We start from the raw sequence: 23,778 nt of genomic DNA on the forward strand, positions 1-23,778 counted from the left end.
ATTGGATGCTGCACTGTTGATGCCCACTGCAGATATCTCATTTTGTGTGTTGTATTTGTGCATTGATAAATAAAGAATTGTCTTCTTTTTCTGCCTTGGCAGAAGCCATCTGATCAAACACCAATCAATCTTTTTATCTGATTGGCATCACTGCCAACAAATGCAATCAGGTATCTGGAATTTTCAGAGGGACGGTTTTTGGGAGGGACATGTTTCTAATAACACATAAATGCCCAGTTCCCAACTGTGACGAAACTTAATAATCATCACATTAATTCTCTGTACATTCTTCCCTGCAATGCATTTACAGAAGGGTTTAACCACCTATGAACTGACTTTGTTATAGAATCCTTGATGTGCACATTTCTCAGTGAAAACCCTCATATACAAACATTGATGTGTGAACTGTCGGTTCATAAGCACCCAATCCAATGAGTCAGCAGATAATTTGATCAATAAACAGACGCAGCTACAGAGTCAACATGAACAGCTAATGGTTTGCTGTCTTGTTATGAACCCTCTCAGTTCTTCATTGAGCTTCAGTAGCCTAAAACAGGTTTTTCAGCCTGAAGCCAATAGATATAGCCAAATACTTTTGTCTAACTACTGTCAACAAGCATTAACAATTCCATGGGTATTCACATTACTTTGAGCATTCCTGAACATGCCCCAGCACACAACTGTGCACAAAGGCACATCTAGTGTAGGCATATATTTTAATTTAGTAACAAATAAGCGTGCGTGTGTGTGTGTGTGTGTGTGTGTGTGTGTGTGTGTGTGTGTGTGTGTGTGTGTGTGTTTGAGTGTGCGTGTGCGTGTGCGTATGCGCTTGTGCATACATTAAGTGTGTGCACCGGTGTGTGTGTGTGTGTGTGTGTGTGTGTGTGTGTGTGTGTGTGTGTGTGTGTGTGTGTGTGTGTGTGTGTGTGTGTGTGTTGATGAACGAGGTAACACGTTAATTGTATTATCTTATCCAACCCAAAACGTGCACTTTCATGCTTCGTCGTTTAACCGGTTCCACGAGGAATTTGTGTAATAGTTATCCTTGGCCAATAGGGCGCGCATCGGCCATTATGAACACTTGTTTTGCATAAACCGCCCAGGCGAACCGCCGTAACTTGTCCCTTTGCGCGATCCGTCAGTTGCTCAGGAAAGCGCCGCCTGGGTGAGAGCGAAGCTTGCAGCTGATGTAGCCTACTACTATAGCAAAGATGGAGAGTGACACCACTATCAGGAGAATAAAAGGACTCGGGACGCCCAATAGTGTATCGCAAGTAAATAACGTTTCGCGGAGTTCACACGGGGGTAACGGTTACAACAGCGACCCGAAGAAGAAGCCCGAAGTGAATCTGTTCTTGCTACGAGAAGGAGTCGGAGCTTCCTTAGTGTTTGTGTTTATTTTGGTGCTATGGGTACTCGTGCATTTGTCACTACAGCAGCTCGTCATTGGGAAGTCGACTGGTGAATTCAACGCAGTAAGGGCCAGGTGAGTTTGTTTAGCTTTTTGTTCTCAACTTCTTATTAGTGCAGTGGGTGGACCGCTAACATTTCCTCTAGTTCAGGAGTGTACAACGCACACCCTCTAGAAACGCACCATTTCCCTTCCTTGCAAGGTAACTGTGAAGCCAAGCCAGGTGTTATACACGCTGTATTGCTGTCAGAGCTTGGTACAGGAAGGACCTCTGACTAGGCACAATTGTCTCTATTTTGGACCACTCTAGTTACGATCACCAGTTCTATCCCTCTGGGAAAGGCGGTTGAAGTGACCTGAATAACAAGTTAACAAAGCTATAACCACTGTCAATGAAACCCACTTGAAGACGTCCTTTTTTAAGTTGAGAGAATAGGATCACTTCGCTATTCTGTGTGTAGCCCTCATAAGGGCGTTCGGGAAACGACATAATGTAAAATATAAAAGAGAAACGCAACTGAAGGATGCATTGTGTGACAAAGCTTACCAGGCAATTTTTATTTCCTTTATTTTATTCTATGGTTTATTGTGTTGCTTTTGATCAGTCAATGAACTGCGACCACACCTCGAAAAACGGGATGCAAAGCTGTTCAACAGCAGACAATGCATCTTGAAATATTAAGTGCATATAAGGGATGAAGACCAATATCTTTACACATCAAACTGCCTAAATTATGTTAAAGATCTTTGTTGAGCCTTTGAGTGACATGGTAGACCTAATATGATATAACAAATTCTAGTCAACTAGTTAGTTACCATGTAACATAACATGCTGTCCAATATTCAGGGGAAATGTGGTATATCAGTAAAGATATAGCAATATATTCCAATTGATTAAATATTTACCGGGAAACAGTAAACTCAAACTTAATTCAATGGGATATCTGGTCCATTTAAAAGTCAGTCCTCTCTGAAGTCCAGATAGACACCCTATTTATTCACATAGACATACATAGTAATGTCTGTCAAAAGTTAGTGGTAGTGGTATAGGACAGAATGACCATGCATTATAGTATGAATGATTATAAATACAGGTAAGCAGGGAAATACCCACATTTCTTGTAAATTAATCACTGCTGCAACCTTTCGAGGAAGTTGCAAGATCCTGATTTGATTCAGGTTTTTCACTGTGGAAGTGTAATTTGTTATTTCAGGATGTTCTGCAAAACAAGAAAAATACATTTTCTAGTGAAGTCAAAGAAAGCAAAAAATACAGACTTATTTAATGTGACTTCTTTTCTCATATTAGCAATAGTGTGTTTGTGTGTGTGTGTGTGTGTGTGTGTGTGTTTTTGTGTGTGCACACACTTTTATCACGCATTTCCTGCATTTGAACTGTAATATATATATAACAGTTGCAGAGACAAATTCCAATAAGCGATCATACAAACTCATGCTAAAGCAATGTTTCATTAAGTCCATGTTAATGACCTATGCGTCCTCCACCGCCCACCACCCCCCCCCCCCCCCCCCCTCCCCCTCCCTCCACCAAACCCCCTCAACCCCGACCCCAGACGGCACCTGGAAAGCATCACCAGCGTGGGCCCGCGGCCGGTGGGCAGCCCGGAGAACGAGGTGCTGACCGTGGCCTACCTGCTGGAGCAGATCAAGCACATCCAGGCGGAGGTGGCGGCGGCGGGGAACCCTCACCGCCTCAGTGTCGACGTGCAGCGGCCCACGGGCTCCTTCTCCATCGACTTCCTCGGGGGCTTCACCAGCTTCTACGACCGCGTCACCAACGTGGCCGTCAAGCTGGAGCCCGAGGCCGGGGCGTCGCATCTCATGCTGGCCAACTGCCACTTTGACACGGTGGCCAACAGTCCAGGTACCGAGGGAGAGCCTCCAGGCGAGACTAGGGCCGTGAGCCATGGTGGACGGTCGGGTTTCGTGTTTTTCTATGTTGTTCTCCGGAGTCATAGAACAATCAATGATGGGTCGAAAATCGACTTGTAAACGTGTATGCTTAGGGCGGAAGATTCTACTTGGGCAAACAATTGTTTTTCCATTTGGTCAAACTGCCAAATTGATCCGCCATTGGCAGGCGGCAGGTGTTCATTTTGCACCCGCAGAAAACACGGCGGCACGCGAACAGGCAACACACAACAACATATGTGTCACTACCTGACACATGAGGCATCAGGTAGTGAGTTTGTCGAGGGCAGTGGTGGCACAGCGCACAATGCACTACGATTCAGACTAACCTTCTAGTCCAGGATTGTCGATAAGGGTGTCGGGGGTCGGACCCCCAACTGAGAGGCTCTGGGTCTGAAGTAACCCCCACCTGGTCCTAAGGAAAATAAATTCACCAAGTCATATCGGATAAAGCACCTGCTAAATAGTGAATAATATCTTGACAATAAATCTGATTATAATTCATATGATACAATGTGCGGCCAATGTCAGAGTCGGAGTAATCTTTTATGTTATTAATGATGAACTTATGTGACTTTGGAGCCAACATGAACATCTGCTAGTCTTCAGCCACAGACATCTGGGGAAGGTTTGTGCCGTGATACAAACCACTATTATTTTCAACCACTTAAGAGTAGGGATCATATGAAGACGACAAATGAACCACCACTGTTTATTGGTTAACCGTTATGTGAAGCGGCGCATTGAAATCGCTCTGTAAATATTCCCTGTGGCGTTCAGGGAATTGGTTTTACACATGCACTGGTTGAACTGTGCGCAGACTGGGAAAAGTGTTTTTATATCACTCACTTAATGAACGAGCAGGCATGATGTCTGGAAGATGTGCCGCTGAATATTCATCAGAGCGCAATCTGTGCTTTTTAAATCCTTAAGGGGCTTTTTGACCGCCTAAAGGATTTACAGTCGAATGATGCAAATAGAGTTACATGGAGCCCTTCTCCATGTAACTCCATTTGCATCATTCGACTATAAATCCTTTAAAATCCTTAAAAAAAAATAGACATTCCCATCTCCTGCATTCATTGGGGTGCATGGATCCCACATGATGATGGGTTAGCTTCAAAAGGTCCCACTTCAATATCTGCGTCGCTCTCTCTTTTGAACATTAAGAGGCGATGACAAGAGGCCGGCACGGCGCCCCCACATTCACCGAGCAGGCCCCCCTCGTCCACCGCCCCAAACGCTCCGATCTATAAAGCCCAAACTCATGACTCCTTCGTCTGAGGTTTAGTCTTCGCCTCCTCCTCCTCCTCCTTCTTCTCAGAACTCCATGCTCTTTCTTCTCCTCTCTTTCTTCCTCTCTTCGAATCACGTCACGCCGATCCGTTAATCTCACGCTATCACATGCCTCTCCCCCAGCCGCTCCTTTCATTGGGCCTTTCATAGTCTTTAGAGGCAATATGTGGAGTGGGTTCCCTTCTCCTCTCACTCTTTTTACCGTTCATGTCGGGAGGTCAAGTTGAACACATGTCGGGTAAATGTGACCGAAAGAGGATATATGTTTTGTGGTGTTGTTGTGTTGTCAGTAGTGCTGCCTGCTTGCTCATGGGATATCTTTGAGCCACGTGTAGAGGGGCAAAATGATAATTTATTAAATCTTTTGGAATAAGGACTGTCACTCCATCCATGACCAATGATAACACATATTGAGATGTGATACGATGAAAGGGTGGCATTGATTACCCCCCGCGGAGTCCTAAAGCTGGAGTTGATGGCAACTGGGACAGCTGCATGAGCTTGCGGGTGGTATGAAACCTAAAATCAGGCGAGATGGGGAGGATGTGGCTTTGTCTGCGATCTGCGTCTAAAACGATTCATAGGAGAGAAAACAGAAGCCATACTTAAACAGGAATCCCTGTATAAGTATGAATCTCTTAAAGGGCAAGTAGCCGTCCTGACTGAACGATTGCTGTAGCTCCATATGCTTATAAGCTTGTATATTCACATTAATACCATAATACCCTAAAAACGGCAGAGTTTAACTTACCGAATAGGCAAATGTCGTCACAGTAATATCTATACGTAATACTAAATGATTGAAGTAATCTTTATGCATGGTATTGGGATCAAATACAGTTTTGGGAGACACCTTGATGGTCATGCTCTCAGGGTTGTTGGAAGTGTGACACTAGTTTTTGTGTTTTGTTATTCTGTGGTTGTAGGTGCCAGCGACGACGCTGTGAGTTGTGCGGTCATGCTGGAGGTGCTTCACTCCCTGGCCAACCTGTCCACGCCCCTACGTCACGGAGTGGTGTTCCTCTTCAACGGGGCCGAGGAGAACGTACTGCAGGTGACGTAGAGCAAGAAGGACCACCGGGTGTTAACCTGTGTGAAGTATTGGCAAGGAAAGCAGATGATTTCCCTACCAATACACATAGTCACACAAATTGTGACTCAATTGTGACGTTTTCTACCCAATTATTGTATTGGGAAGGGCATGAAAAAGATAAGACTTATATTGATGTTCAATGCACACTCACTTTTTAGAATTGATACAGATTTCTTTACCTTGTTCTAACTAAAATACTCCCCGAAATGTTTTAGATGGACAGATTATTCTACTCCGTATGCACATTGGAATGGCGCCATGTTATGGTTGAAAGGCAGAGCAGCATTCACAGGGATGAGGGCATGTTTCATTCGAGCGCAGCTAGGTGTTATGTTATACTTGTTCGATGCCGTTCTTGACTGTCAGGTTGAACAATGAGATTGCTTGGTGGTTTATGACCCCGGTACAATGCAGCGTCCAAAACGTTGCTTAGCTGTTCGTCATTCGACACCCCCATAGCTGCACTTGTGGTTTGGGAGGTACTTCCATATGGCGATTGTCAGCCAAAGCTTAGCTTGACCCTGGAGCAAAACTAAGCATAAAAGGGAACTAGAACACACAGAACAAGTCACAAAGGAACTAGAGTGCACACGGAAGCGATATTTTGAAACTTGCTTGATCCAACTGTTTAATCTCCATCTTTAGTCAATCTGTTCCCTCTTTTTAAGGTTATTTTGTATATAAAGATGTATATATATCCTACTAATTACTGGCCCTTTGGCTAATAAGTGAACTGCAGCCCGCTCAAGCCTGGGCATTGAGAGCCCTTGAGTGCAAGCTCCATGGGCTGAGACCAAAGCCATCATAAACTTATGTTAGTTATATTCATAACTTGGCAATTTAAAGGCTGACTGCATGCAAAACTGCTCCATGTATTAAACTCTGCTCTCCACTCCTCGACCCTCCCTCTCTCTCCCAGGCCAGCCATGGCTTCATCACCCAGCACCCCTGGGCCAAGCAGGTACGCGCCTTCATCAACCTGGAGGCTGCAGGAGTCGGCGGCAAGGAGGTCGTCTTCCAGACAGGTGTGTAGGTGTGTGTGTGTGTGTGTGTGTGTGTGTGTGTGTGTGTAGGTGTGTGTATGTGTGTGTGTGTAATACATGCATTATTAGTATTTCATTGTTTGTCTTGGGTTGATGATAAACCCAAGCGGGCTTCGCTTGTATGCGTTTAGTGCGCCTTTCTCAGAGTGCTATCTGCCCGTCGATCTCATTTGTTTCCAGACCCGTAGATCATTTACTTTCCTCTGCTGTTCAAATGACCATTCGACCCTGTGAAGCGGCGCTCAATCACATGCCCCCCCCACACACACACACACACACACACACACACACACACACACACACACACACACACACACACACACACACACACACACACACACACACACACACACACACACACACACACACACACACACACACACACACACACACACACAAACGGTATGACGTGACGTCACCGGCACACTAACGTCCACCAAACGGTGTCTTCTGGGGTGCCTCTCGCCCAGGTCCCGAGAACCCCTGGCTGGTGCAGGCCTACGTGCACGCGGCCAAGCACCCCTTTGCGTCGGTGGTGGGCCAGGAGGTCTTCCAGAGTGGCATCATCCCCTCGGACACAGACTTCCGCATCTACAGGGACTTTGGCAACATCCCAGGTGGGTGCCGCCGCCCGCGGTGGAACCGAGGTTGCAGGGATGTTGCAGTGGGATTTTTAAAAAGGATGGGGGTCAGCAGGTGCAGGATGTCAACGGAGTGTTTTTTTTTTCTGTCGTTGCATGCATTAAGTACAAGGGCGTGAGTGTGGCTCTCTGTCTCGCCGCAGACTTTGTATCAATATATTTGTCGCTCTCGCTCTCTCTGTCTCACTGTCTCTGTCTCTCGGTCTCTGTCTCTCGCTTTCTCTCTGTCTCTGTCTCTCTTTCTCTCTCTCTCTCTCTCTGTCTCTCTGTGTCTCTCTACCCCCTCCAGGCATAGACCTGGCCTTCATCGAGAACGGCTTCATCTACCACACCAAGTACGACACCCCAGACCGGATCCTGACCGACTCCATACAGAGAGCTGGTAGGCCCCCCTCCGTCAGCCAATCACATGAAGCCTTGCATTTCTGACCGCCTGAGCTCTAAGGCCTACGCTTATTAAGATATTATGTGGACGCTTATGAAGATATTTTGTGGACACACTTTTAACGGTTCTAAACTTTTGCCTCATTGTTGTATGTGAGGACGACCAACAGATCTGCATTGGGAAGGTGGGCACGGGGGGGAGGGGAGAGGGGGCCGTTATTTCCTGTCACCCACACATCCTCAGGAATACAAACATGTTGCTTACATCTGCCCTGCTCTGTCCTCCCCTCCCGCTTCCCGTTCCGACTCCTCAGCACTCTGCCCCATCCTATTACTCATCTGTGACCCGAGGGGCACACACACACACACACACACACGCACACGCACACGCACACACGCACACGCACACACAGAGGCGACGTTTTCTCCCACCCGGTTTCTCCCCTGGCAACCGGTTGCCTCCACCTCCACCTCTCCCTCCACCCTCACCCATCCCCGCCAATTATGACGGCGACAGAGAGGAAACAGGTGGAGCAGATAAACAAACATGGGCGTGGACATGGGGGTTATTGCTTTATGCTGGCAGAGAGGAAGCAGGACATGTTTGGTATCTGTGTATATGGGGTGGAGTGTTGATCATAATAATACTAAATAAAACCTGCAGTTCTATTCAAACCAAAGCAGGTTTTATATTGAGTTGCAGCATCATTACTGATATGAAAGGATGTGATACGATATGACCACATGACCATCAGACCTCTCGTATATCCTGTTTTTAAATGTTATCGTTATTTCTTTATGTATTTATGTATTTCATGCTCCCTCTCTTTTTTCGCTCTCTATGTTTGAGTTGTGGCTAACAAATTTCCCCATTTGGGAATAAATAACGCATTTATTTACTTATCTCCTTACTCTAACATCATTTTACATGCAGAGGTGCATGTTATTTAAAACAAATCTGATACGACGGAGCGCATTACCCTGAGAGTACCGGCAACACAGCAAGGGTCCATGGGAGCACAGCACGGCAGCTAGTAATGTGCACTGAAGGGTTGGGCGCGCTCTGCTGGGTCATTGCCGGCCGGAGCCCTGACCGCTGAGAGCTGAACGGACTGGGCATGGGGAGGCGGGAGAGGGGGAGGAGAGGGGGACAATGGGCCTCTGTCCTGGCCATGTGTTGGCGCATGTGAAATGTGATTGTGTGAGCAGCACACAAATATGCAGGCAGCGACGACTACACCAGCAAAGTGGATCGCTAGGAGGAACTTAGCCGCAGTTCAGGACCCGTATGCGATTACAGCCAGTGTTGTTCTTTGTGATTGTAATAATAGCAGAATAGTTTCTGCTCCTTCGGTCTTTGATTTCATCGCTCTTGTGTCGTAACCGTTTTGAATACGGAGGCACCTTTCTCCTTTCATCTCGTGAGTGCAACAGAGCAAACAGGCGCGTCTGTAAATACATAACCGGCTGATAAAAGCCTTGCTCTAGGTGGAGCGCTAAACGCCATGAATGTGAATACACTCCGGCTGTATTAATATCCCCTCTTATAGCTATGTTTATTCATAACTCTGCAGCAGGTATTTCCCTATGGGGGGGCGGCATGTATAAGGCAAATAGGGGGATTCTGGAGGGCCGCCAGTTCCCTGGGACCACAAGACAGGGCTGTACTCTCTCTCGTTTAATTACAACGCTTCTACGAGTCGCCGTCTCCTAATGGTGTCAGCACCCCAGGGGGCAAAATCCTCAGGGTCGGGGTGTGCCTGGCACAACTGTTCCACAACTGCCTGTCTTTCATGAAACCCGTTTTGTTTTTTTTACGTTCTACGCCTGGGTTGTTTTTAGTATCGGTGGCAGCGACCAGGGACAGACTGGTGTGTTCACCACAGCTACAGAATAGGCACATGTTGTCTGAGGAGTCTCCCATAAACTCTAAATGTGGGTTATTGAATAATCCGAGCGGGGGGTTTTGATTCGGGTGGTATTTGCATTGAAAGCATTGTAAACGTAGCTCGATTTAAAGCGTTCCCCGATTGAATCTTGTCGTTTTTAATTGACCGAGGTGAAACTGTATCTGTTGCGCAAGCCCGTACAGAACTGTAACCCGATAGGTGTTTGAGCGGCGGGCCCCCTCTGGTGTTGTGGTGCCCGCCGGCTCCAACGGCCCTCACCTTGTCCTCACCTTGACGTCTCACCCTGCCAACATTAACACAGCCCGTACTATCAACAGCGTATCGTGTTGGCTCCGCGGCCCCCGTTACCCTGCTGTTCTGTTTTTCCATCCTCCTCCCTGCCCTTAACTTTTTCCCTCTCTCTCTCTCTTTGTTTTTCTTTCCTCTCGTCTCCCAGGCGATAACATTCTGGCGGTGCTGAAGCACCTGGTGATGTCGGAGGAGCTGGGCGACTCCTCGCAGTATCGCCACGGCAACATGGTGTTCTTCGACCTGCTCGGCGTGGTGGTGGTGGCCTACCCGGCCCGCGTCGGCACCATCCTCAACTACGTGGTCGCCGCGGCAACCCTCTTCTACCTGGCCAAGAAGGCCGCGCGGCCGGGGAATGGCGGTACGCCACAGTTTCAGTTCCTCTTTGTTTGTTTCTTCTTTCTCTCTTTTTCCTCTCCCTCTTTCTCTTTCATTTAATTTATTCTGATTCACATCTGAGTTCCAATGCTGTTCTATACTACACTTAACTCTACTATACCATACTGTATTATACTATACCATACGCTACACCATACCAGACCATACTATAGTATATTTTGCATTGTATGCTGCACTTTTTTTGTTCGTTTTTTTACTATATTTTATATTAAATAACATCTAATAGTCCTTATTCTTTACTTGATCCTTTAATTATATTTATTATACAGATATTTAATTATATTTCAAATTTGTTTCTGTGAATCGTAAAAAAACTATTGTAACCGAGCACTCAGTGAACTCATCCACAGGCTCATTCTGTCCCCCCTCCTCCTCCTCCTCCTCCTCCTCCTCCTCCTGGCAGGCGGCCGGTACGTGCGTCAGCTGGCGTGCGGGGCGGGCGTGACGGTGCTGAGCTGGGTGGTGACGCTGCTGTCGGTGCTGATCGTGGCGCTGCTGGTCACGCTGCTGGGCCGCTCCATGTTCTGGTACAACCACTTCTACGCCGCCGTGTGCCTGTACGGCTCGGTCGCCACCGGCATGATGGTGCTGGTGCACACCCTGGCCAAGAACCTCTACTACGGCGTGAGTTACCGCCGCATGCGCATGTCGAGTGTGTGTGTGTGTGTGTGTGTGTGTGTGTGTGTGTGTGTGTGTGTGTGTGTGTGCGTGTGCGTGTGCATGTCGTATGTGTGCACATGCACACGAGTTGCACACCGGTTGTTCATGCAAACTTTACATGCACAACATTTGTATGCACAACCCTAACTTACTGTTTGACTGACTGACTGACTGACTGACTCAGGTCTTTGAGTTGCGAGTCCGACTCTTTACTTTACTTTACTATCCCAGATCGAAAGTGGGGCGTCCCAGCAGAAAGAACATGGCAGTAATAAGAATTTAAAATGGTTAAAGCAATTAAAATGTGTTTAAAAACGACAGAAAAATATAATGCCAATAAATCTATATACACAATAAGAGCAGTGGAAATGTAGATTACACTAGGTATGGACAAATAGGGTTTTAAGGAATTATCGAATGGTTTGAGGCGAATAAAACACAAAGAAGTGCCTTGTTTAAATAACTTACACTTTGGCCCCATGCCAATGCCTTCAATTGTCAATGCAAGAGGCTGTTAATATTTAGCTGATCCCTACTGTTTGGTACAATGATTACACATCCATCATTTAAGTATAGTAGCAGTGGCTGACACACCATCACATGGGTGAAACCAGACCACTGTACAGAGACCTTTTTTAGAAAAAAAAAAAGCTCTTTCTGTTTGGGGTCGTTACGGTATCCTGTACCACAGAGCTGCTTCGGTGGCTGGTTTTAAGCAGCTGCTCCGAGCTCCCCTAGGGCCGAACCAGGCAAGGAGCTGAATGTGAAACACCATCCAGAGAGTGAATATCACATTCTGGAGGCCCACAGTAGCACCATTACTTTTTTTTCCTTTGAGAACGCCATGGAATGCGGACGCATGTGGTGCATCTTAAACCAAGCCTGCTCAGTATAGTCCTGCTAAGCCTTCACTTTAAACAGCCTGCAGCCTGTCACTGAAGCTGCCTCGCTCAGGATATTGAGCTGCTTCCATGGTTTAGAAAAAGTAGGGAAGTGGTTGTTGTGTGTTTTTACTTCCACGTGCGCCGGGGACTGATGCATGGGCTTGCATCTCGGTTATGATTAAAGGTCACTGGATCCACTTCCTCCACCGCTGTGGTTAATGTGCAACAGCAGCTCTTTGTACATGGTGATGCTATCGGTGGACGGAATACAATGGGAACAGTATATCATCTGAGAGACACTCTCTAGAGTGGCCCAGGAAACGATGGTGACATACACACACTTGCTGCCATTGGGTTTATTGTTTTAAAATCACTTTAATTGTATTTGGCTCTTGAGTCCACAGCCAAGTCCTGGTGGTGGGCTGTGGTATTAATCTCAATGGCTTGTTTAAAAGATAAGCAATACTTAGGCTTCTTAGCAATACTAAGTCTTCTTAGGGAATCAATTTTTCTGTTGATTATGAATTGCTGCATGTGTGACAATCCCCAGGTAAATACAATCTGGGATGCAGGATTAGGGACTCGATAACATTCAAGGTCTTGACTTAACCCTTGTCTTTCCTGTTGCGGTTCTGCACTGGTACGTTGCGTCCAGCTCCGTTAAACCCAGGGAGACAGTGGCGTTTGGAGGCGTCATGGCCGACTGACTTCATTCAATAAAAATAAACAGTCTTCTCAGGTTTCCGTAGCTCCCTCCCTATTGTGTTCCTGCTCGGAGAGGCTCCTGGGTTGTTATTGGCAACCATATGTTTTGATTAGTCCTGGGCAATTGATGGGAAAAGCGGCAGATTACCCAGGGTCATTTAAGGGTTGTGATTCCTCTGATGCTCTTTGAGTAGACCATGAAAGTCGGACAGTCTGCCGACATTCTAGCAATGTTGTACCGAGGACTACAGGCTTGTTATTGGTTGCTTTCTGTAGCGATAAAACAAAATAAATGATTCAGGAATGAAGTACTGTGTGTCAAAACTAAACAACATTAACGTGTGTGTGTGTGTGTGTGTGTGTGTGTGTGTGTGTGTGTGTGTGTGTGTGTGTGTGTGTGTGTGTGTGTGTGTGTGTGTGTGTGTGTGTGTGTGTGTGTGTGTGTGGTGAACTGAATGACCTAAAATCATGTGTCCCAAGTGGATTATTTTTTCCGACCACACACACGAGTGGTTTGTGAACATTTCTCAGTGGTGACTTGGATTAATCGACTGCATTGAAAACACAAAGAGAACTAAACTTGTTATCAGCTTTTTTTTAAGCCACAGATTAACCTTTTGTAGGTCGATAAATATATTCGGTTGTACAGTTATCGGTGAAGAATGCAAATGAGAAGATACAGACACTAGCAGTTTGACTTCAGTGGAAAAGTGCAAACTCTTGAAGTTGCCCAACTGACTTTTGTCTGTTCAAATTGTTCTAAAACCAGGAATCAATTCACCATCATACCATCCAGGTTAGAGTACATGGAAAGGGCCAGGACTTGAGAGTTGTAGTACTGTAAAATCTGCAATCAACATGGATATACAGTAACCTAGGCTAATAAACCTTGTTTTGCTCTGTCTCGCATGAGGAACACTGTGGCAGCACCACAACAACGTCTCTGTAGAGTGACAAATAGTTTCACAACGAATTACTAAACAATGACCAACAAACTGTTACTACCAACACAATAACTAACAACACAATGCTCCTACACTCCCAAAATGGAGGTGGTCATTGCCATGGGACGTTGTGGGACAAGCCCCGTTAGGGCGTGCACTGACTCTGTTTATACTGACTCTGTTTATAACAATGACCAGTTTTAAGGGTTTTGAGATGCAGGGCTCCATGTCATTTGTCAATTCGTATCGTAGGCCTACAGCAGTCCTTTTATGGGGGGTTATATGATGACTGTGTGTGTGTGTGTGTGTGTGTGTGTGTGTGTGTGTGTGTGTGTGTGTGTGTGTGTGTGTGTGTGTGTGTGTGTGTGTGTGTGTGTGTGTGTGTGTGTGTGTGTGTGTGTGTGTGTGTGCACGCTACTACACAACCACATCGCTTCGTCTCATCCTTGTCGTCGTTGTCATCGTCAGGGGGTGCGTCTGGTGGAGCTGGCCGAGCTGTACTTTGACGTGAGCCTGCTGCTGTGGTGCTGCAGCCTGGTGGTGTTCACCCTGCAGGGCCTGTGCTCGGCCTATGTGCCCCTGCTCATGGTGGCCCTCCCCCTGGTCGCCAAGATCCTCCTGACCAGCGAGTTCAAACACAGAGGTAAGGGGAGGGGGGGGGGGGGAGGTGAATGAGGACGCTGGTGTTGTGTTGTAAGCAGAGCCAACGCCTGCGGTGGAAACTGGAAGCCCATGTGGCCTTGACACCACCATCCCCCACGCTAGATTTCCATGACACCTTCCCAGGGAGAACCAAACCCCATCAGCCCCCGCCCCCGCCCCCGCCATAACAACATGCTTTCCAGTGCGCTGTCGACGGCCCTTTCAGATCCGTTTCTATAAGCGGAGGACAGGTGTGTCGCCGCAACACTTAATCACCATGGGACCATGTAACCCTATCAGCCAATCACAGGTCAGGCGTGCAGTCGCAGGCGTTTCACCCATAGGGGGAGCCCTCTAATCCGACCCGTTCCACAAGTGGTGTCGGGGTTCTCTCCCTTCTGATTTAGAGAAACCAGGTCCTATTATTATGCTTCCCATTACTCCCTCACTGAGTTTTACACCAATGTTTGTTCTAGAGAGGATTGGTGACGACTTGAGGTTGAGAAAAAAAGTTAGCATTTTCAATTTTCAAGTTTAAATTTGGTTTTAAAGATGCGCACAGCAAGGCTTGTGCTTTCTCTAAGGTCACAAACCACCTGCGTATTGCCACACTGAACATGCCGAGACTAGGGGTGGGCGATATGACCAAAAAATGTTATCACAGCATTTTTTCCATTTTTGCGGTGACGGTTTTATATCACGGTATTACAAAAATAAAACAGATATTCCATTTTAAGTCTAGTTTCTGCTGCTTTTATCGAGGCACGCCAGCAGTGAACGAAGCCTGGAGTGACGCCTGTTGTGTTGTCTTCCGACGTGCTCCGCTGGCGCAGCTGCCGGTTGAGCTACTGCTTTTGGCCCTTATTACATCCTCGTACTCACGGGCATGCGTGCGTTTTAAATGGTAAAACAAATTGCTGGTGTTGCCACTTTTGCCTAAAACAACATGACGGTATACCTTGCACAATATCATAGTTTGCTCTTTGTCCTCTGATTTATATCCGAATCAGCTCCAAATCACAGAAGTAGCTCCTTTTTTAGGAACCAACTTTTCTGTTTCGGTCACTCCACTCCGTTCAGATGTCGCACTCATTTTATTGAATAAATTCAGTTTTCTCTTAGTTTTATCCTCGTTTTAACAGTAGACGCTCTTTATTGTTTACTTAGTGTTGCCGCCTTCACAGTGGCCTTGTGTGTAACGTAACGTCCTGTGCGTAATCAGTGTAGGTTTGTAATGATAGTTCATTAGTGTTGTGGCCATGGACGTTTTCTACAAAGTCTGTGCGCGCGTTATATTTCTTTCTCCGTATGCGCTCTAAACCAAGTGGTTTTTATGACGTCATGATGGTGTTGCAAACTACATATCGGGCAGAACGTGACACACGGTGGCGGTGACGTTAACGGTATACCGCCCACCCCTAGCCGAGACTCACTATTTCTTCCACCGGGACTACGACCAACTTCTATCCTCATCCGTGGGCTCTCCTCCGCAGGCGCCTCCGGTAAATACTGTGTGCTGTACCTGCTGGGGCTGGCCCTGCCCTACGTCCACTTCATGTTCCTCATCTGGGTGGTGTTTGAGATCTTCACCCCCATCCTGGGGCGCAGCGGCACGGAGATCCCCCCCGAGGTGGTGCTGTCCAGCCTGGTCACCCTGGCAACCATCTTCCTCTCCTCCTTCTTTGTGAGTATCGGAGGGGGATAGCGAGGAGCGGCCGGGTGTATGTGTAGGGTAGCAGGGTGGGAAGGTTCCTCGAGAATAATTCATGCAGGTTTAAACCCCTCATTGGTTAATAAACAGTGTCTCTCTCTGTGTGTGTGTGTGTGTGTGTGCGTGCGTGTATGTGTGTGTGACCCCCAGCTGCACTTTATCTACCTGGTGCGCAGCACCCGCTGGGTGCTGTCGGGCCTGGGCTCTCTGTTCGTGGTGGTCTTCCTGCTGATGTCGGCCGGCCTGTTCTTCCCCTACTCCAGCAACCCAGACTCCCCACGGCCCAAACGGGTCTTTGTGCAGGTGGGGAACCTTCACTTATCTCTCTAACACACACACACACACACACACACACACACACACACACACACACACACACACACACACACACACACACACACACACACACACACACACACACACACACACACACACACACACACACACACATACATTGTCGGGAAATCAAATGAGGAAATGGTTTACTTATGGATATGCTAAAACCTGTTTTATAATCCTGTGAATGATTTTAAGTTATTCATGTACTGTACACTATGCCCGGTCAGTCAATCTGTTATCTGCTTCCAAAACAGTTAACTGCTATCAAACTATTTATATAGAAGAATCTCTACCGATAGACTTTCTATTGTCTCAAACATATATATATCATATATAGATGGTCTATTGTGTGTATATATATATATGTGTGTGTGTGTGTGTGTGTGTGTGTGTGTGTATTATAATTTATCATTATACTAAATATCATTCTTCCTTCTTCCTTCCTCCTTCATCTCCTTCCTCCTCCTACTCTTCCTCCTCTTCACTCCACCCCCCCCTGCAGCACACCACCCGTACCTTCCACGACCTGGCGGGCCGGGTGGAGAGCCGTGACTCGGGGCTGTGGGTGAACAGCTTCGACTACACGGCCATGCAGTACGTCACGCCGCTCATCCCCGAGCTCAACGACACGGCCCGCACCGTCTGCCGCCAGGACCACCCCTTCTGCGGATACCCCTGGTTCCTGCCCGTCAAGTTCCTCAGCAAGTCAGTGGAGCCTGGGGGGGGGGCGGGTATCGTTTGATCGACGTGAAGGGAGCTGTGTTTGGTATGATCTGAGAGTTTTGAAGAGAGAGAGTGGAAGAAGGTGGCAGGATTTTTAAAGTACACAATGGGGGAAAAAAGGTTCCCTAGCTGCTCCCTCTCCCCCTCCCTCTCTGCTCCCTCCCTTCGCCCTCCCTCCCTCCCTCCCTTCTCCCTCCCTCCTTCTCTGCACCCTCCCTCCTCTCTCCTCCCTCCCTCGGGTTCTGCGCAATTGAGAAGTGTGGCGTTCATGCCCCTGTGATTGAGAGGCAAGATGGAGTCCTCGAACCAATCAGGGAGGGAGTTGTCCTGACGGGTCAGAACATAGGGCATTCTAAGATCCAAGTTGTCTCACACAGAGGCAGTCAACCAGAGCAGAGCTTTCACAGAGCAGTTCACTTACTAATAGCTGATGGACGGCTGCGGCATTTCTAACAAATAACACAACATGATCGCGCTTCGATTCTACCTACAGCCCTTTTTAATGGAACGTTTTGCCTGTGATTACGTGTCTGAAGATGTGATTTAATTTGAGCGGAGGCAAATGAAAAAAAGCAGCATTTATATTACATACATTTCATGGGTTCCTTCCAAGGGGAGTTATATTGCGAAATATATTGAACTTGTCGAAAAAACAAGCAGCGTACGATTGTGTCGCCATGGCGCCCCCTCTGCCTGTCTCCGCTCCGTCTCACCCTGGTACCCTGCGCTGCCGTCCCCCCTGTCCCCAGGAGGAACTGGTACCTGCCGGCCCCGGAGGTGTCGCCCAGCCTCCCGGTGGACTTCGCCCTGGTGTCCAAAGAGGAGACGGCGTGGGGCACCGTCAGGCTGACCTTCAGCGTCACAGGTCAGTGGGGCGCCGTCACCGTGTCACTGCCTCCGTGCTGACGGAGGGGCAGGGACCTCCATCACGTGTTACGGTACCCCCTGCTGACGGAGGCCCCTCCACCTCCGTCGGCAGGGGCGAGGGGAAGAGGATCGGGACGCCCTGCAGACCCCTCTCACAGAGGCGTCCTCCTAGGACGGAACACAGCTGTCACTCCCAACCCTATATGGGGCTCCACACACTCTTATGTACCAGGGTCGCAGTCTGAACTAGTAAAGATAACACGTTGCCACGACGACGACTTCTGTGCGCACATCAGGGTCAGAGAGTGTGATAAGGTCCCTGGGAACATAGGGCCCTGTTGTCATGTCTTATCTTACCCCCCCCCCCCCCCCACCACCACCTGCAGGCCCCAGCCACATGACCCTGTACCTGCTGCCCCACCCGGGGGCCCGCTTGGCCTCCTGGTCCCTGGGGGACGGGACCCCCCCGTTCGACGTGAGTGGAGAGTACTTTGTGTTCTACTCCCACGGTCTGGACGCGCCCGCCTGGAGCTTCTGGATAGAAATACAGGTACACACACGCAGACTGGCACGCACACAGACAGACACATCCATGCACACCCACACAGGCGCACACACCCACACAGGCGCACGCAGGCACACACACACACACACACACACACACCTTAAAGCACACCTTGATATCCCCTTTATGATGCCATGAGAAGTAAACAACCCATTTCTGTCCCTCCCTCTCTCTCTCCCTCCCTCTGTCTCTCTCTCTCTCTCTTTCTCGCGCTCTCTTTTTCCCCTCTCTATCTCTCTCGCTGTCTCTCTCTTTGCATTCTCCCCTCTCTCCGTCTCGCTCTCCCTCGCTCTCTCTCTCTCCTCCCCCAGCCGCCCAAGGAGGCGGACCCGTCGGGCCCCGAGGGCGTGGTCTCGGTGGCCGTCTCCTCCCACTACTTCTTCGGGCCGGACCAGCACACGGAGCAGCTGAACGCCCTGCTGCGGCGCTTCCCCTCCTGGGCCTTCCCCTCCTCCTGGGTCAGCACCTACACCATGTACCGCTACTGAGGCCCCGCCCCCCCCCCCGCCCCCCCCGTGTGGAGACGCGAGGGCCTATCACGACTAAGGAGGCTGGGGCAGGGCCCCGACGGATGTGGGGGTTACGGGCTTATCACCGGAAACACTCGGAAAAAAACGGCTGCAGACTAACACACTCACACACAGATATACACACAGACAAACACACACGATTGGACATGCTTGTAGCCTGCCTGGGAGACCCCACCCCCCCCCCCTCCAACCACTGTGTCAATAGCGCTTAGCAGCTAACCGCTAACCGCTAACCGAGGTGTGAGACGAGCTGACCTAGGTCTGACCCGCAACTGACGGACGGACGGACGGACGGACTGAAGTCAACGGCGCCCCCTCTCGCTGTCGACGGTCGCTCTCGTACGGCAAAAGATTACCGGGTGAGGGGAATACGTGAATTAATGTCGATCTATGGTTTTTGGTTTTCTACCCTGTATGGCCTTTGGCACTTTAGCTTCAGTCTCTACCTTTTTTCGCTTTCCCCATTTACTCGTTCTCTCTTGCCAACTGCTACCTGCTTCTTGTGGCTCTAACACTCTGTCCGTGACTCTTATGGTGGAGGAGCTCGCTCTTGCAGCCACTTCCTACCTTCCTGGTCTCCTCAACCCCGCTGGCAAACTACTGAGTCAGGCGGTCCTTAGGGAAGGCATGCATCACTGGAAGATACTGTTAGGGAGCAAGCAAAATGCAGCCTTTTTTTAATTTGCTTTTGGTTTTTAAGTTGTTTTATTTTCACCCTGTAATCTCAAACGTGCATATTCGGGGTGGGAGGTGCTATCTTTAGTTTTGACTCATCTTGACTGTTCTTAAGTTTACCCGAAGATAGCTAGTTATCTTTCCAATGATGTTTTTTTAACGGTTAGCGGTGCCAATGGATGTCTAATGAGGAAGGTAGCAACATGGGTGACTCGTACTGAGGCTGTTATTGATGTTCGAAAGCAAGATGGACTTCTCCCAAATGCAGAGAAAAGGCTTGTGCGTGTTCTGTAGAAATGCAACGATTATTTCTGGCCCTGTCCATACTTGAATTTGCAACACTTGCACTATAACCTTGTTAAGTTTGACCTACTTGATCCATCTGTGGGTTAGGGATGGTGGTTAACCTCTTGCATCTCTTCAATTGTTGATTAGGCTCTATGTTTGTCTCTCTGAATGCACCAACAACCAACTTATTTTTTTCTTAAATGTAACTCTTGGCATATGTGGAGAAGGATTAGTTTAATTAAATTTAAAATAGGCAATATGTTCCCAATAGTTTTTTTTAAGTTGCAACCTAACGTGTTTTTTTAATAAAGGGTTGCAGTGATGGTTATAATTATATGCATTTAATTATTTGGATATTGATTAGAAAAATCTGGATACAAACGCTTTCAATTTGAGAGCCAGACTTCGCCTCACTTATAAATGAAAGAGATTTTATTTAAAAGACAAGACATATTGTCTTCAAACTTTTACTCAAACCTATATATCCGATATCACAAGACATTGTGTTTATGAAAGGCATTTGTTTAATCTAGGCTTTTGAAAAAAGAATAGGCTTTCCCAAAGAATATCTGGTGAAAACTCTTAAATGTCTAATATTAAATGGTATTATGTGGTATACAATAATATTAGTTCTACACAAATTCTTAAAAGCCTAGAGCAAACTGAAATGCAGCAATTACATTGCTTGTATTACAATACACATTATACAATGTTTACAATTATCACATTGGTTTTTATGTGTAGTTCTGTCTTTGAGTAAGTTAGTCTGAATTTAGTCCTACACCAGCAAATACAACCTCAGCCACAGTGTATTTTAAAATAATGCATGTGGTGTAAAAAGATACAATTCTATTTTTCTAACTATGTAGTGTATTTGTGTTTGGACTCACACGCCTCAAAATAGACTGAAAATCCTACGGTTGTAACGTCAAAAATAATCTTTAGATTATGTTGTGCTGTACATTCTAAAATAACTACTACCTATTTAAATTCTGTTTAATTCAATTTTTTCTCTTGCTAATTTAGAATTTAAAAAAAATGTCATGTGTTCCCAAGTTGTTGGTTGGTGCCACCAAAGACATGTTATAGCAAATCAAAGTAGCAAAGCGTCATCCATTTAATTTAAACACTGTTATCATCCCCCAGATGTATGGACTGTAAAAGAAGCAGCAGCAATGAATCATTTATTTTTTAAATCTTTGCTTATTTTACTGAAGACACGTCACATTCGGGTCCACAGAGGTTCGCCAGGGCTATATGAAAACCACCATCTGTTCAGCAGTTTGCCGTCTAAATAAACTAGTATAGTTATCTTTAATTTATCTCTGGTCCTTCGGTTGCAGACAGGATTAAACCTTGTATACTAATTGCTGTATGGTTTCCATACATGTTATTGTATATGGTTTTCAGATTTCCGTGTATTTACTCGTGCATATAGCTAAAACTATATTAGAATCATTCATGTATTAGGAGGGAAAGTAAATGTTTAGGTGGTGGTGTTCTAGTTTTTTTCATGGGTTTAAAAAAAAAAGTTGCAAAGACGATTATCCACAAAACCGCTCTATTGGAATTACCTGGAAGTTTATAGTAAATTATAAACATACATAAATCAATCCACAATGGTTCTAAATCCCATATTGTTTGGCTGATAAATAGACCCCACATTCTAAATCCATCCTTGTACCCCTTTCAGTGTTCCTCAGAAACCAAATCTATGCAACACAAAGTGTCTGTCCCTCTCAATGTAGGTCAGCACAGTGTGTGTAAGCACCGCTTCAAACCCACAATGGAGACTGTCAAATGTTGTATGCCAACTAAATGTGAAACCGATGGGTGTCATGTGATGCCCTTTGATTAATGTTGATTTTTGGCAGCCTTAAAATCGTACACGTCCTCAAACAAACTAATGTTTACGCTCGTGGACCACGTCTCAACAAGTCTTACTGCAAGCAAGTGCCGCATTGTACAGCTTTCCGTTTCAATTTTTTTATTTGTTGTGAATGGTTTTTTTGGGGGTCGGGAATGGTGGTGTCCATCTTGGCACTTTGCTAAGGTGCATTGCAGTCTGAATGGAAGAGGAGTGACTGCGCTGCTTGAGTTGAATGCTATGTTTTAACTGCAGTTTAGTTTTAATGTGAGCCCATCTTTTCAGGATGGGTGATTCAGTTCAACAGTTGTCCGTTCAACAGTTGTGCAAAAGCATTAAAATCATTAACGTTATGATTTTCTCAAAGTTGATCAGCAATGAATGCATTTTGTATATAAGCTGCTGTCACTAATCACATTCCAAATCTTCCCATTCAAGAAAGAATTAACTTTTGCTTATTAAAAATGTTAAACCACAGTGAGCAATTTGAAGAGCCTTTGTAGTGTTTTTGTTTTGAAATTTCAGAAAAATTAAGATATGGGCCATATTTCTGTCTCACGGCTTTCTGTCTTGTTCTTGGGCTGTACCCCACAGTCTATGGCTGTAGCACCATTCATCTGCCGAGCAATGCCTGCTGCATGACTAACATTACGCCTCTCACCTTCCAAACCTCGCAAGAATTTGCACTAAGTCTAAAATAAATCATACAAAGGTGTGACCAACTTTGTAGGATTTTCTGACTAAAGACAGGCTATAAAAGTACATTTTGATGGCAACATATTTAAGATGTGAATTCAGAGGACACTTGAATGATGTGAATTTCCAAGGTGCAATCATCTCCCTGAACTGGATAGCCGTGGTTCATGACAAAAGTTACTAGGTTATCATTGTTGAATGTTGTGATATAAACTGGGACATGCATGTATTTTTCCACAGATGGTCATCATACTTTGGACTCATTTGGTGAAATAGCCTGAAATTAAAGCTAGGGTAGGCAATTTGGAGGATCAGCCAGAGTAAGCTAGTTTTTGAAAGTATCCAACTAAAAAAATCCCACCCCTACCTTCAGGCCTACCTCCAAAGCCACTCCCAAAAACAGGTTACTGGCTCGCTAGCTCTTAGAAATAGGTCTGCTTAACCTTTTGGAAGGATCCAATCATTCCTTTCGGGCCGAATGAAATGATTGGATAGACTTAGACAACCCCCAGATACTGTATTATTTCTTTTTTTTTTGTCTGAACATTTGATTTGTATTTAAAAATGCTTCTAAACTAAATTTCCCCTAGCTTTAAAAGGAGATTAAAAAAAACCATAGCATTTCAAATAGAAAGAAATAGCATTGTTTGGCTCTTCTGCCGTTCAGCATGTTTATTTATCAGATTTAGAACTAAGATGTACTCTTGCTGAATCTAGCCTAAATAACTTCATATGGACTAGTATTTAAAGACTAGTAAGCATCAGTCTAATATAAATCCTAGTTTTCCCACCCGATATCCCGACTTACTAAAGACATTTTCAGTAGCCAAGAGGTTAACTGAAATAACTCATCCAATGTTTTAAATATTTTTTTAAGTAAGCTGCTTGACTGTTTGACTTTGGGAGATATAAATAAAAATGTTCTGAATACTGATGATCTTAAAAGCACTCCCAGTTTCAAGTGAACTAGTCAATTTCATCCACTTTTAATGCATTTGTTTAATGTCTTTCAACTTTCAGCTCTGCCTTATTTAACATTTTAAAATTCATTGTACCGGAAGTTAAATTAAAGATTCAAGGTTATATAACCATTTGTTTGATTTGATAATTTAATAAATTGAGAAGTTTTTGCAGGTGCATCTCACTGTGTCCTCTTAATAAATTGAGTCATATGGTTGAATCGGTTGGATGACGTCATATTGTTGACGAATGGATCAAGATACCGCAAAAAATTAAAACATTGTCTGCAGTGAATGATGTAACTTGCTCGTTCAAGTCAAGACAT

The 23,778-nt window shown here is 46.2% G+C and overlaps 1 protein-coding gene across 1 annotated transcript; it reads left to right on the forward strand.

Moving 5' to 3' along the window:
• Nucleotides 1-1,161: 1,161 nt before the first annotated feature.
• On the forward strand, nt 1,162-23,609 carry ermp1 (endoplasmic reticulum metallopeptidase 1). Its single transcript, XM_084486591.1, has 15 exons — nt 1,162-1,486; nt 2,986-3,296; nt 5,566-5,693; nt 6,652-6,757; nt 7,246-7,392; nt 7,706-7,798; nt 10,147-10,359; nt 10,801-11,021; nt 14,059-14,233; nt 15,726-15,916; nt 16,094-16,246; nt 16,785-16,987; nt 17,755-17,870; nt 18,259-18,422; nt 18,749-23,609. The coding sequence occupies exons 1-15, from the start codon at nt 1,212-1,214 to the stop codon at nt 18,923-18,925; spliced, it is 2,673 nt and encodes an 890-aa protein (XP_084342717.1). The 5' UTR covers nt 1,162-1,211; the 3' UTR covers nt 18,926-23,609.
• Nucleotides 23,610-23,778: the final 169 nt, after the last annotated feature.

Source organism: Micromesistius poutassou, assembly GCF_964030765.1.
Source record: "Micromesistius poutassou genome assembly, chromosome: 22".
Taxonomy (NCBI): Eukaryota; Metazoa; Chordata; class Actinopteri; order Gadiformes; family Gadidae; genus Micromesistius; species Micromesistius poutassou.